Raw genomic sequence first — 15376 nt, forward strand, 5'->3', positions numbered from 1 at the left:
AGGTAGCGATAGGTGTTGTTTTAGTCCCCGAGGACGAAGGTACACAATATCCTATTTATTATGTAAGTAAAATTTTGACGGGAGAAGAAATTCGCTACCCGCATCTGGAAAAATTGGCCTTAGCCCTCGTAGTTGTCGCTCAAAAGACAAGGCCTTATTTACAGTGTCACCCGATACTTGTGGTAACCAATTTTCCAATGCAAATATTCTCCATAAACCTAAAATCCCAGGTAGGCTGGCCAATGGGCTATCGAAATGAGCGAATTTGACATAGAATATAAATATAGGAATGCAATTAAGTCACAAGTTTTGGCTGACTTTATGGTTGATTTCAGTATAGGACTTTTACCTCTGGCTACAAAAGAAGTAGTAATGGTGTCGAAATCAACTTCAAGAGTTTGGGCTTTATTCACAAATGGAGCTTCCAATATGAAAGGGTCCGGGATTGGCATAGTGTTAACCATGCTTTTTGGAGAAACCCTTAGGCATGCCATAAGAACTGTGTCTTTGACTAACAATGAAGCGGAGTATGAGGCTTTGATTGTAGGGCTTGAATTTGCCCGGGGACTGGACTTCAAGGTCATAGAAATCAAATGTGACTCCCAGTTGGTGGTAAATTAGGTATACGAGATCTTCGAAGCCAAAGAGGAACGCATGCAACAATATGTAATGAAAGTCCAGGCATAAAGTAGATGCACTAGCTAACCTTGGATCATCCACAAAGATGAAGGGATCAGACTCTGGTACGATAGTACAACTTAGGTATTCGATATTGGACACAGATAGCTATTACGAGGTAAATGTGACTAATTTAGTCTAGGACTGGAGAAATGAGATTATTGACTATCTCGAGCACAACAGATTGCCTGAAGATCCTAAGGCATCCCGGGCACTGCATACTAAACAACTCGATATAGCTTCAAGGGGGGTCAATTGTACAGAAGATCTTTCCAAGGACCGTTGGCCGATGTTTGAGAGCCTCCGAAGCTAATTATGTTATGCGAGAAATCAACGAAGGGATTTGCGAAAATCACTCAGGCACAGATTCCTTAGTGTTAGTATTAATTAGGGCAGGATACTACTGGCCCTAGATGGAACAAGATGCAAAACCTATGTTCAAAAATGTGATAAATGTCAACTCTAAGCATCGTTGGTACATCAACCGACAGAGCCATTGCACTCAATTTATCGCAGTGGTCGTTCATGAAGTGGGGAATGAATATCATCGTATCACTACTGCCAGCTCCTAGTAAGGTAAGATTTCTTTTGATTTTAACTGACTATTTTTCTAAGTGGGTAGAAGTACGTCCATACCAGAAGATCAGTGAATATGAAGTGGTAGACTTCTTATGGGAGAATATAATTTGCAGATTTGGAATACAAAAAGAGATAGTTTGTGACAATGGGCCACAATTTATAGGCGCAAAGGTCACAAAGTTTCTTAAAGACTTGAAGATCAAAAGGATCACATCATCACCCTATCATCCGAGCGCAAATAGTCAAGCAGAATCAACAAACAAGTTTATTTTACAAAATCTCAAAAAGAGATTGGAAGAAGCTAAAGGTAAATGGCCAGAAGAGCTGCCAGGAGTACTATGGCATGTCGAACAACGCCCAAATCGAGCATGGGGGAGACTCTCTTCTCTATTGTGTACGAAGCAGAAGCATTGATCCCGATGGAAGTAGGGGAGCCTACCCTGAGATATTTCCAGACAAATGAAGAAATAAATAATAAAGCGATATTGGTCAATTTGGAGCTATTCGATGAACGAAGTGACTTGGCGCATATCCGGATGGCAGCCCAAAAGCAAAGAATAGAAAGATACTACAATCGAAGAGCCAACCTCCGTTATTTCAAAGTTGGAGACTTGATTTTAAGGAAAGTAACTCAGAACACCCAGGAGCTCAATGCAGGGAAGCTGGGTCCAACATGGGAAGGCCCCTACCGAGTTTCAGCTATCACCGGGAAAGGGTCATACGAGCTAAAAAATCAAGATGGAGAAAAGTTGTCATGCAATTGCAACGAACCGTTCCATCCATCTATGGACGTTGTCAACGTCCATGCTGGCTAGTAGGGCATGGTGGCCACGTTTGCTAAAGGTTATCATTCCCCCGCAAAAGATCTTTGGGGAATAAAGGTTCATTAATCAATCTAGGGTTAGATCCTCTCCCGTCTCCTGGCACAGACACTAAAGACAAGCGAATGTCCTCAACACAAAAGGACTTACTTGTTCCAGGAATATCTGGTAGCGGATGCAGAACACCACAATAACAGAATGAAGCTCCCCGCTCAAAGAGAATGACCCTAAAGTGAAGGGACACACTAAAAATACGTGAAATCCTTCTTAGGTAAGGTTATCCGCCCCACCAGATCAGGAGCGATAATATTCAAATAATGGTAATGACAGTCTTATTTCACATCAGGATTGCTGGAAGGACGATTGGAAGGAGGGCACACGCCAACGACCCACGTACGAGGGTTAGCGGAAGGATACTTCTTTTCGAAGTCTTTTGTTATAAAAAGACTTTTTGGAATGAGTGTGCTCACTGCAGGAGGATCATCATCATTAGCTTTACCTTTTTTTTAAGGAGATAATATTTCTCGAAGAAGAATCCATTTTTATCAAACAGGAAGAAAGGTTTTCTTTGAAGAAGAAGGTTAAATAAAAGTTGAAGACAAAGTGCTAGTTGAGTAAAGAGAGCTTGAGAAAATTTGGAGAATTATGAAGTGTGAATGAAGAATTTTGATGCGTATAAGTAAAGAAATATGCTAAAATTGTGGCCGTAATTACTTCGATAATCGGCAAACATGATGTTAAATTGTGGGGTGACGCATGTGCCGGCATTAAATGCGGAGAGACGTGTGTCACGATCCAAAATCCATTAAAAGTTGTGATGGCCCCGGACACCACTGTCAGGCAAGCCAACACTAAATAGTTAATTAAATTCTCATTTTAATATTTTTAAAATCATAAATTTCCTTTAATTTAACTAGTAAAAGATGAACTTTACAAAATAATAATAATGTTTTCCAATTTCAATACTGAATATTCCATAATCATCCCAGAATCCGGTGTCACAAGTGCATGAGCATTTACTAGGAAGTAAAATAAAATACAATAACTGTCCGGAATACAAATTCAGAAAGAAAAGAAAATACAAGTACTCTCAAGGAGACTCTAATGGCAGCTGATCGTCTCATAAGATGCAACTCCCCTAAGTCTCCGGATCAACCACGCTGCTGCACCCACAAGGCCACTAGACATGCATGTTCTTGTACAACAAAATGTACAACAAGTGTAGTATGAGTACGAAAACAACGCGTACCCCGTAAGCATCGAGTCTAATCTCGAAGAAGTAGTGACGAGAGGTTGACTCCGACACTTACTATGGCCAACAATAATATACCGATAATATAATAAATTATGAATTTTATAAGGAGACTGTAAACTCAGTAACATGAAGCAGGTAAATAATTCTTTTCTTATCTCCGGACAATGAGGCCACATCAATTATCAAAATTTCCAGAACAATCAATCAAGTCATACGCAAATCATGTCGAGGTCGTACGACCCGATCCAACATAATATTTAAACTGTGAACTGCCGAGGGTCGAACGGCGCGAACCATAGATCCATCTATTTACCCCGCTTGTGAATCATACATGCGACGCGGTCAAATATAAATTTAAGGAATTATCCCGCTCGCGGATCATACGTGTGACGTGGTTACATATAGATTTCTTAAGTTATTATAGTATTCCTCAATTCTTTTCAAAATACGCATTCAAATGAAAAATTTTAAGTTCCCAATTTTTCCTCAATTTCAACTCCGTTCAAACATTTAATAAGCTATCTCAATCTCGCTTCTTCTCAAGACAAGCAATAAATATAAATCAACAACAATATCAACAAGGCATGGTGTAATCCTAGAACTATCCGGACACAGACATAGCTAATAGCTACACACGGACTATTGTCACCTCGTGTGTGCGTAACTCCCATAAATAGAAGCACATAATAATTTAGTTCAACTATGGGGTTAATTCTCTCTTACAAGGTTAGAAAGGAGACTTACCTTGCTCCGAAATTCCATAGCCAGCTCCCAAGCCTTTCCAACAATTCAAACAGATGTCTAACGCTCCAAAACTAGTCAATAAATGTGCAAATCCATAAATATATACTCCAATACTTATTATAATCCAATTTACAATAATTTCTAACTCTGCTCGAAAAGTCGATAAGATCAACCCTCGAGCCAACGTGCCCGAATTCCAAAACTTTTCCAAGATAAACATAACCCATAACATCAAAAACTCAAATATATAATTTATTCTCAATTCCATGCCCAAATTCTTGGTCAAAATCCAAAAATACCAACTTTTAGATTTTCTACCAAAACCCCAAATTTTCACTAATTTTCCATGAATTTCCATGTTAAAATCTAAATATAATCCAAGTATTTAACTTGCAATAGGTGCGAATCACTTACCTTGGCATAGATGGTGAAGATGGAGCTCCAAAATCGCTCCTATGTCGTCTCCCATGGAGGAAATAAGATGAAATGAGACAAACCCATGTTTTCAAACTTTTACACTGCCAAGCAACCCTTCTTCTCATTCGCGGGTCACCAATCGCGTTCCCGATGAACAAAATTCTCAAAAGCCATTTCCAAACTCTTCTCAGACAGCCTCTTGTATAATGGTCATAACTTTTTGTAAAAAAACTCCAAATGATAAATGGTTTAACTTTTTGAAAACTAGACACCAATGTAGACATGTAATTTTTAATCCTCCCCGAGATTTTACACATTTTAGCGTTTAAATAGTTAGTTAGGTCTAATATCGCTATTTTAACTAGTTTTGACTCATTTACTTTATTTTATCACAAAAAATAGTTTCATTAATATTTTATAGTGATACTATTTTACTAGAATTTTTATTTTACATACTCTAGAAAATAGTTTCACAATATTATATTTTTTATTTTAATAATTATAATTAGTTTTATATTTATATTATAAATTTTATATCATTTTATAAGGAAGATTGAGTTTTTCGATGGTTTATCCCATTTTAATGAAGGAGGTCCATCTTTAGTCTTTGGCCCAATTTTGAAGCCCAACAAGACCTAGCCCACCTCCCCTTCCTCTTTAACTTAACTAACCCTAAGAGACCACTTATTCTTCTTTCTTAGACCTAAAACCCTAGAAGAGAGCTAACCCTAGTCCCCCTAAGCAAAAAGATCACAGCCGTCCACCCCATAACTCCCCGGCGCCGCTGCCCTCCTCCAGAGAACCACCAACACCAGCCACCCTAGAACACACATCAACAACCACCACCCACCTCAACGAAGTTATCCGCCGCACCATACCCGATCTTTCCGCCAGTGACTCATCCCAGCTCACCGAGAAACACCCCTCAGCGAGTCGCATCACTCCCTCTTCAGTCCAGATCGAGCACACCACTAGTCGTTAGAAGAGCCGCCGCCGACCTCTCAATTCTTCACAAAACACATACGCACATGCACCACAACACACTATACGCACCTACAGTCAACAAACAAAAAAGGAAGGAGAAAAAACCGAGTTGAGAGAAGAAAATCTGTTCATTTTTTATTTCAGATTCTGGGTCCTAAAATGATTTTTTCTTTAAGTGTTGGAATTGGGTTCAAATCTGATTGAGGTGTAGGCTATTCGGAGTTGGCTCATTGTTCCATCCGCGGTTCGTCACATTTTTGAGTTCAAACCGGTGAAGCAATCAATTTCCATCCATATCGAGGTCCATTTCTTAATCTTCTCTTCAATTGTGCATGTATTTGCAGTTGTGTTGATGAATTGAAGCCATATGTGATTGATATTATATATACATTTGTCTGGTTGGAATTCCTATTGTTTCCCAATGCACTTTCATTAGTTTTAAGAATTATTGTTGAATCACTCGATTGTTAGTAAGCCTAATTAAAAGAAAGAGTAACGAGATAGTGCATTGAAAGCTTACAATTATAATGGGTTGTGGATTGGCAAACTTTGAAAAAGAAATTTTGGCCAAGATTAGTGAAATGGATTTGGGATGTGGTGCTGGAATAAAAAAGAAATAGAATTGAGATTTGAATGCTACACATTTACTATTTTATTTTACTGACTTAATCACTAGGAGCATGCTTAGGCCGACCACACTTGGGTAGACAAGCCTTAGGATTTTGTTAGTTTCGAGGTGAGAGGTCATTCCCTAAGTTAAATGTATCCGGGGAATGCCCCGAAAGATTTATATATATTTTATCGGGGGTATGCCCCGTAGTACCATGTATTTGGAGGCCAAGAAGAACTTCGTGGAAAAGTATAGTATATATTAGTATTTAGGATTTTACATTTATTTTCTTAATTTTATTTTCTTTTGGTTAGGTGGGGACGACCTCGAGCCTCTAGTGTGTTTAATTTTCTTTTCTATGTTTATACCTCAATTTGAATATTTTAAAAGCCAACTAGATCGAGTACGCAACTGTCACGACCCCGGTTCGCCCTCCGTGAACCATCATGATGGCACCTATTCTCTACGACTAGGTAAGCCTAAAATGCGGAAGATAAACCAATTTGCGGAAGAAAACTATTTAAAACAGAAATAGAGTAATAAAACAACGTTTAAAAGTGCCGCTCGACATACACAACATTAACTCTCAAAGCCTTGGAATGTCTACCAGTGTCTAACTCCAGAATATCTAATAAGGAAAAGAAAATACAGAAGGGCTAATACAATAGGGAGAGTAGAAAGGGACTCGGTCTGCAGACGCGGCAGATATACTTCGAAGTCTTTGGAATAGTCGCTTAGCCTCAAGGGTGATAGGACTGAGTCAAAGTACCTGGATCTGCACATGAAAAACATGCGCAGAAAGGGCATGAGTACACCACAGCGGTACTCAGTAAGTGCCAAGCCTAACCTCGATCGGGTAGTGACGAGGAAGGTCAGGGCCCTACTGAGGTTAAATAAAATATAAAGTTCGACAGTGTAGAACAGATCAATATAAATAAGTACAACAATAAAAGTAATACAATATATAAAAGGGCAACAACAACTATTACAGAGGCAAGGTAAACATAGAAAAAAAATAAGGCTCAGCACCAAAATAACAATCTGGGATCTCCCAAGATACCGTCCTGTAGTCCCAATTATATATATCCAATGGATCTCCCAAGATCCTGTCCCGTAGTCCAACTCATAGTGTGCAGGGATCTACCGGAATCCCATTCCATAGTCCCAAATATAAATTCCCAGTACTGGGGGAATCTACCAGGTGCATTCCCGTTGTTCCATATAACTATGCAGGGGGATCTCCCGGAATCCCACATCCATAGTGCCAAATGTAAACAGACAAGGGGGAGCTACCGGAATCCCACATTCGTAGTCCCAATGTAAATACACAGAAGCAACAGGAGAAATATTCAGAAATGTCAAATTTCATATTAAGGCAAACAAGTAATTCTAGCCTAGCATGCTGCATAGAGTTCAGGTAAGGCAGTTTGAGCAAACACATCAATTAAATCACTTAGACACGCTTTCCTAAGCTAACAACAAGCTTAATAGCGCAAGTAATAAAAATAGGAAAGGAAACATACTAGTAATTACTTAATGAAAAACCGGATTTCCAACAATTAGCACAAGTACGCACTCGTCACCTCACGTACAAGGCATCTCAATTACCAAATATACCAAATGCTAAGGGGAAGGTCCCCCACATAAGGTTAGGCAAGCCACTTACCTCGAACCAGCTCAAAATCAACTTGAAACTACGTTTTTGCCACGAGTACTCGACTCCAAATAGCCCAAATCTATTCAATTCAATTGCATAGTGTAAATAACACTTCAAGTAACTGATTCTACAATTAAATTCTAAGCTACTACGCGAAATTAGATAAAAATGACCAAAATTCCCCTCAGGCCCACGTCTCGGAATCGGGTGAAATTTATATTTTTAGAATCCTCATACTCTCACGAGTTTATACATAACAAGAACACTAAAATCGAAGCTCAATTGACCGCTTGAATACCCATTTTAAGCTCTCTTAGTCTCAAGCCGTAATTACCCATTTTCCCAAATTTCCACCACTAATTAGGTCTTTAATCACATATAAACGAGTTATGAAGTCAAAAATGTTACCTCTAAGTGATTCCCCTTTGGTTCCCTCAAAAATCACTCTCAAAAGCTTCAATACCGTTCAAAAATGGTGGAAAAATGAAGAAGGGTCGTAGATGGCTATTTAAATACTGCTCGGGTATTCCTTCTTCGCGAACGCGGAAGGCCCCTCGCGTTCGCGAAGCACAATTTCACTTGGGCCCAGATTTCTTCATCACGAACGCGATGCCCGGGACGTGAACGCGATTCACAACTTCCTCCTCCTACATGAACGCGAGAAAGCCATCGCGAACGCATAGGTATAGAACTCCCAGCTTCGCGAACGTGGGAGACACTTCGCGAATGCGAAGCACAAATTCCTCACCAGCCCCAGCTCCTCTTCGTGAACGCGAAGAAGGAAACCAGAACTGACTGCTGCAATATTTTCTGCAATTTTCTAAGTTCCAAAAAATGACCCATTGAGCATCCAAAACACATCCGAGGCCCGAGGCCCCCGGGACCTCAAACAAACATACTAAAATATCCCATAATATCATTCAAACTTGTTCTAACCTTCGGAACGCTCAAAACAATATCAAAACACCAATTTAGCATCGGATTCATGCCTAAGAACTTCAAAAACTCTCAAAATACGCTTTCGATCAAAAAGTCTATCAAACCTCGTCCGAATGACCTGAAATTTTGTACACACGTCATATTCAACACTACAGAGCTACTACAACTTCTGAAATTCCATTCCGACCCTCAGATCAAAATCTCACTATCGAACCGGATACTTCAAAATTCGACTTTCGTCATTTCAAGCCTAAATTAGTTACGGATCTCCAAAACACTATCCGAACATGCTCCTAAACCTGAAATCACCTAATGGAGCTAACAGAACCATCAGAATTCCATTCCGAGCCCGTCTTTACACTGTTCCAACTACGGTCAAATTTCCAACACTTAAGCTCTCATTTAGGGACTAAGTGTCCCAAAACTCTCCGAAACTCAAAATTGAACATCCCGGCAAATCAAAATAGAAAAAATAAATACGGGGAAAGAAGTTAATAAGGGATCAGGGCATTAATTCTTAAGACGACCGGCCGGGTCGTCACATCCTTCTACACTTAAACATTCGTTCGTCCTCGAACGATCATAGAGACATACCTGAAGTAGTGAAAAGATGAGTGTAAGGGATGCACATATCCTATTCGGTCTCCCAGGTCGCCTCCTCGACCGGCTGACCCCGCCACAGAACCTTTACTGATGCAATGTTCTTTGACCTCAACTTTCTAACCTGCCTGTCCAATATTGCCACTGGCTCCTCAACATAAGATAGATCCCTGTCCAACTGGACCAAACTGAAATCCAACACGTGCAACGGATCACCGTGATACCTTCGGAGAATCGAAACATGAAATGCCGGATGAACTCCTGCCATGTTGGGAGGTAAGGCATGCTCATAAGCAACCTCCCCAACACGCCTCAATATCTCAAAAGGGCCAATAAACCTCTGACTCAACTTTCCCTTTTTCCAAAATCTCATAACACCCTTCATAGGCGAAACCCGAAGCAAGATCCGCTCTCCAACCATATAGGAAACATCACGAACCTTCCGGTATGCGTAACTCTTCTATCTGGACTGAGCTGTGCGGAGTCTATCCTGAATCACGTTAACCTTCTCCAAATCATCCTGAACCAAGTATGTGCCCAATAATCTAGCCTCACCCGGCTCAAACCAACCCACAGGGGAACCCTACGGCCTACCATATAAGGCCTCACACGATGCCATCTGAATGTTGGACTGATAGCTGTTGTTGTAGGCAAACTCCGCCAATAGCAAGAACTGATCCCAAGACCCTCCAAACTCAATCATACATGCAAAGAGCATATCCTCAAGAATCTGAATAGTACTTTCGGACTGTCCGTCCATCTGAGGGTGAAATGTTGTACTCAACTCCACCCGAGTACCCAACTCATGCTGAACAGTTCTCCAGAATCGTGATGTGAATTGAGTACCTCTATCTGAAATGATGGACACTGAAATACCATGCAGACGAACTATCTCCCGGATATAAATCTTCACTAAGTGCTCCGAAGAATAGGTAGTAAATATGGAATGAAGTGAGCAGACTTGGTCAGCTAATCCACAATCACCCAAATAGCATCGAACTTTCTCAAAGTCCGTGGGAGCCCAACTACAAAGTCCATGGTGATCTACTCCCACTTCCACTCCGGAATCTCTATCTGCTGAAGCAAACCACCTGGTCTCTGGTGCTTATACTTCACCTGCTGACAGTTGAGGCACCGAGCTACAAATCCAACTATATCTTTTGTCATCCGACTCCACCAATAGTGGTATCTCAAATCCTGATACATCTTCACGACACCCGAATGAATGGAATACCGCAAACTATAAGCCTCCTCCAGAATCAATTCCCAAAGTCCATCAACAATGGGTACACAAATCCGACCTTGCATCCTCAATACCCTGTCATCACCAATAGTCACATCTCTGGCATCACTATGCTGGACCTTGTCCTTGAGGACAAGCAAATGAGGGTCATCATACTGACACTCCCTGATACGATCAAATAAGGAAGACCAAAAAACCACGCAAGCTAGAACCCGACTGGGCTCCGAAAGATCTAATCTCACAAACTGGCTTGCTAAGGCCTGAACATCCATCGCCATAGGCCTCTCCGATGCTGGTAAATAAGCCAAACTCCCCAAACTCTCTGCCCGACGACTCAAAGCATCGGTCACCACATTGGCCTTGACTGGGTGATAAACAATAGTGATATTATCATCCTACCTCCTTTGGCACAAATTTAGATCCTTTTGCTTGAACAGGTGCTGCAAGCTCCGATGATCAGTATAAATCTCATAGGGAACACCATACAAATAATGATGCCAGATCTTCAGGGCGTGAACAATGGCATCTAACTCTAGGTCGTGGACCGGATAATTCTTCTCATGTACCTTCAACTGTCTGGACGCGTAGGCAATCACCCTACCGTCTTGCATCAACTTTTCTCTAAGGCCAATCCTCGAGGCATCATAAAAATAGTGTAAGACCCCAAGCCTGTACGCAATATCAAAACTAGGGTTGTAGTTAAAGCTATCTTGAGCTTCTGAAAGCTCGCCTCACACTCTTCCGTCCACTGGAATAGATCACCTTTCTGGGTCAGTCTGGTCATAGGGGTTGCAATCGACGAAAACCCCTCAACAAAATGATGGTAATAACCTGCCAAGCCAAGAAAACTGCGAATCATTGTAGCTGAGGATGGTCTGGGCCAACTCTGCACAACCTCTACTTTTTTCGGATCCACCTGAATACCCTCACTCAACACCATGTGGCCTAAGAATGCCACGGAATCCAACCAAAACTCACATTTTGAGAACTTATCATATAACTTCTTTTCTCTAAAGGTCTGGAGCACTGTCCTCAGGTGTTGGTCATGATCTTCCCGACTCTGAGAATACAATAGAATATCATCAATAAAGACAATGACGAATGAGTCAAGATATGGCCGGAACACATTGTGCATCAAATGCATAAAGGTTGCTGGGGCATTAGTCAGCCTAAATAACATAACAAGGAACTCGTAATGACTATACCGATTCCTGAAAGTAGTCTTTGGGATATCAGGCTCTCGAATCTTCAACTGATGGTAACCTGAGCGCAAGTCAATCTTAGAAAACACCTATGTGCCCTGAAGCTAGTCAAATAGATCATCAATACGAGGCAAAATATAGCGGTTCTTCACTGTAATCTTGTTCAACTAGCAATAATTGTCACACCTTTTTTTACCTACACTCCGAGGGGGTATAAGGGAGTTTTTTCCAACTTGAAGTAACAATCAAAATGCGATTGTTTACATTAAAAATCAGAATCGCCACTTGAGGTAATTTATGGTTCCCCAAGTCACCAGTTTAAAATCCCGAATCGAGGAAAGATGACTCTATTATACAGTCTGCGAACCAGAAATCTGGGTAAGGAATTTTGTTAACCCGGGAGAAGGTGTTAGGCATTCCCGAGTTCCGTGGTTTTAGCACGGTCGCTTTGATTATACTTGGATTACTAAATTGTTTACTTACTCATTTTGGAACCTATGTGCTTTCACCTCTTAACCGCTTTTAAATTAAGAAAATTATCTTGAAAACAGGTCACGCGTACGTGTACCCATTTTCTTGGCGCGTAAAAAATTATGTCACGCGGACGTGTCCACAATTAGTGACGCTTTATTATTATGAAGAAAAGTTTGGCCAAAGTTGCGCAAACCATACTCCAGTTTTATTATTTTTTTAAAATCGTAATTATGTCACGCGAACGTGTCCACAATTACGACGATAGACTAATTCGCGCCTAAAGCAAGCTACGAATGTTCAAGTTATTTCCTAAACTACTTTGAGATTATTGTGAGGCTATTGATTGTGGGAGATTGTTGTAGGAGAGGTAATGTGAATTAATTAACACAAAATTGTAAAAATCTACTAAAGAATTTAAATTCAAGCTCTTGGGAAAAATAGTACTACCACAACGTCCATAACTAGAAGAAAGTTCAAATTAACTAAAAACCAATTCAAGAAATAGTTCAATCCATGGCCATAAAACAAGTAAGGCTCGAACTTGTATGATACTCACAAGTTAATATTCTCTTTGGCATAGGACTCCCATTTTTTTTAGAAAAAACTCAAAAAAAATCAGGAGGTGCTAAATCATCTCAATCATAATACGCCCATAATTTAAATTAAAACAATAGTGCAAGTCAGACCTCATCTTTGTTCTATCTATTTGTGACTTTCTTTTCATTTACTTTTTTTTGTCAATAAAGTAATAAATTTATGTTTGAATGACCAAAACCAACATCAATCTTAACTTTGTCCACTTTTGAAGAAAAAGACCAGAAATGATCACCCTTTTGAAAATTTGTACATAAGCACAAATGAGGACACAATTAAAGATCAATCCCCACTGTCCATATCGTTCTTTAGCTAAATTACATAATCAATTCCAACTAGGTCTATATTCTGATTGTTTAATAACAAAATCTCTTCCAAAAAAAAAGGATTAAATTTTTTTAAAAAGAAAATACATTCTAACAGGTTGCCATGGGATCCCAAGAAAACTCACAATCTCATCTCATAAACTCAAAAAAAAAATCTAATGTGATGTGGAACATACCTAATATGCATGAAACGACAAGGATGGACCAAATAAATGTCTGAAGAAGCTATGGGGTGAAGTTCATCTAACAAGCATCAATTTCAGTAGCCGAAATCACCAAAATAGTTTCAATTTAAAATCCAAAAATCAATTCGAAACCCAAAATTTAATGCACTGATGTAGCCTAAATCAGAATAGTATTGGAAATCCCTTTTTGATGTTTGCTTTGCTCTTTGGAGCTTTTCTTTTTCTTTAGATCTAGAATTTCATTTCTCTATTTCTAGAACCTTCTTTTGCTTCTAAAGGTGTGTGTTACATGAGTGAAGTGAGTGAATGCAGATGAGAGAGTGTGAGATATGATGATTAGCTTTTGATTTTTGGGGTTGAAAAAATGGTGAAGAAGAAAATGGGAGCTGGTCGTTTGTCTTTTTGTTTTTGAGCAGAGAGGCGTCGTTCCTCTATGTAGGGGTCTAGGGATCTCCTCCTATTGGCGTTAGTATAGGGTCTTCATTTTATAGGTTTAGGATTTTAGGGTTATATTTAGGCTAAGGGGTATGGGCCTAGGAATTATGGGCTTGAAAATTATGGGTTAGGTCCAAAATTAGGCCTAAAAATAGGTTGCTCGAGCCCAAGTTTTATTCTTTCTCCGCCAACGGGACTAAAATACAACCTCATTTATTAATTAAACCTACTTAAGTAAAATAACTATTAAAATAAGACTGACCGTTAAAACAAAACTGATTTTTTTGGTATTTTCAAGATTAAAAATGATTACAGAATATTAATGAACCTATTTTTTTTTTGTAATTTTTGTTTTCTTGTAATAAAATAAAGTAAAAGAGTAAAAATTAGTTGAAATAGCTATATTAGGCCTAAATTAAATATTTACATGCTAAAATATAAAAAATCTTGGGGAGGGTCAAAAATCACATGTCTACAGTTGTCGCTCTTTGACTGGAAACGCGAACCATTTTCGGACAAAGAACGACTAGACAGGTATTTTGACCCGACCCTTATTTAAAGATACCAAAACTAAGAGAAAATTGGAATGTGGCTGAGCCCTGGTATCTGAGCTGCCTACATATCCTTGGCTATAAAGGAATCAGGCCACGTGTAGTTCAGAGGTGAGTGAGATGATGGAGTATGCCAAGGTGGAGAGCCAGTCGAGGTGCCGTTCCGCTGAGGTTCCGGTCCGCGGTCCTGTTATTACATCAGAAATCAAAACATGAAAAAGAAACTAGCTAAGCCTATCAACTACGAGTTACAAGATTCCTATCTATAAGTCTTCTGAAGTTTGATCTTGAGTCTTGAATGGTTCTTCATGCAGACTTTGGATGTGAACCTTGAGCTAACTCGTTCTTCTTCATCTTTTCGGATCAAAACCGGGCATGCAGTGCTTGTGACCTCGGCCATGTCTTGAGCAGCCCACGTCTTCCATCAACTTCTGCGTTTGGATCAACTTCTTGCCTTTCTCTTTTTTTTTCTTTATTGTGACTAACTTCTGTTGATCACCTTAGACTATTGACTCGCATTCTTGCCGCGAGCTTCTTTTGTTGCTGACTTGAATTGTAATATGATATGCTTTCCTTTTCTCCAGGTGGATGCCTGACTGCCAACTACACTTTGAGATGTTTTTCTTTTCTCCAGGTGGATGCTTGACTGCTGAACTTGAATGTATTCTTTGCTCTCCAAGCGGGTCCCTGATTGCTGAACTTGAAATGTTCCCATGCTCTCCAGGCGGGCTCCTAGTTGCTGAACTTGAAATGTATTCCTATGCTTTCCAAGCGGGCTCCTGACTGCTAACTTGAGATGTATTCCCTGCTCTCCAGGCGGGCTCCTGACTGCTGAACTTGAAATGTATTCCCTACTCTCCAGGCGGGCTCCTGACAGCTGAACTTGAAATGTATTCCCTGCTCTCCAGGCGGGCTCCTGACTTCAACAAAATAGACACAAACAAAGAAAAGTTTTCTGCCTCAGTTTGGGTATCTGGGCATATATATAAGTGTAAACTGAACCATATTACCAAATATCAATAAGAACTTTAAAGCAAAAACTTGAATTGTACTCCCTTGCTCTCCAGGTGGGCTCCTGATTG

At 39.9% G+C, this 15376-nt stretch overlaps 1 protein-coding gene across 1 annotated transcript; it reads left to right on the forward strand.

The window, feature by feature from the left end:
• The first annotated feature begins 1568 nt into the window (after positions 1-1568).
• On the forward strand, positions 1569-2072 carry LOC138872574 (uncharacterized). The gene has a single exon (XM_070150842.1). It carries the CDS (start codon positions 1569-1571, stop codon positions 2070-2072), a length of 504 nt encoding a protein of 167 aa, XP_070006943.1.
• Positions 2073-15376: the final 13304 nt, after the last annotated feature.

The sequence above is a fragment of the Nicotiana sylvestris genome, chromosome 1, assembly GCF_000393655.2.
Source record: "Nicotiana sylvestris chromosome 1, ASM39365v2, whole genome shotgun sequence".
Classification (NCBI taxonomy): Eukaryota; Viridiplantae; Streptophyta; class Magnoliopsida; order Solanales; family Solanaceae; genus Nicotiana; species Nicotiana sylvestris.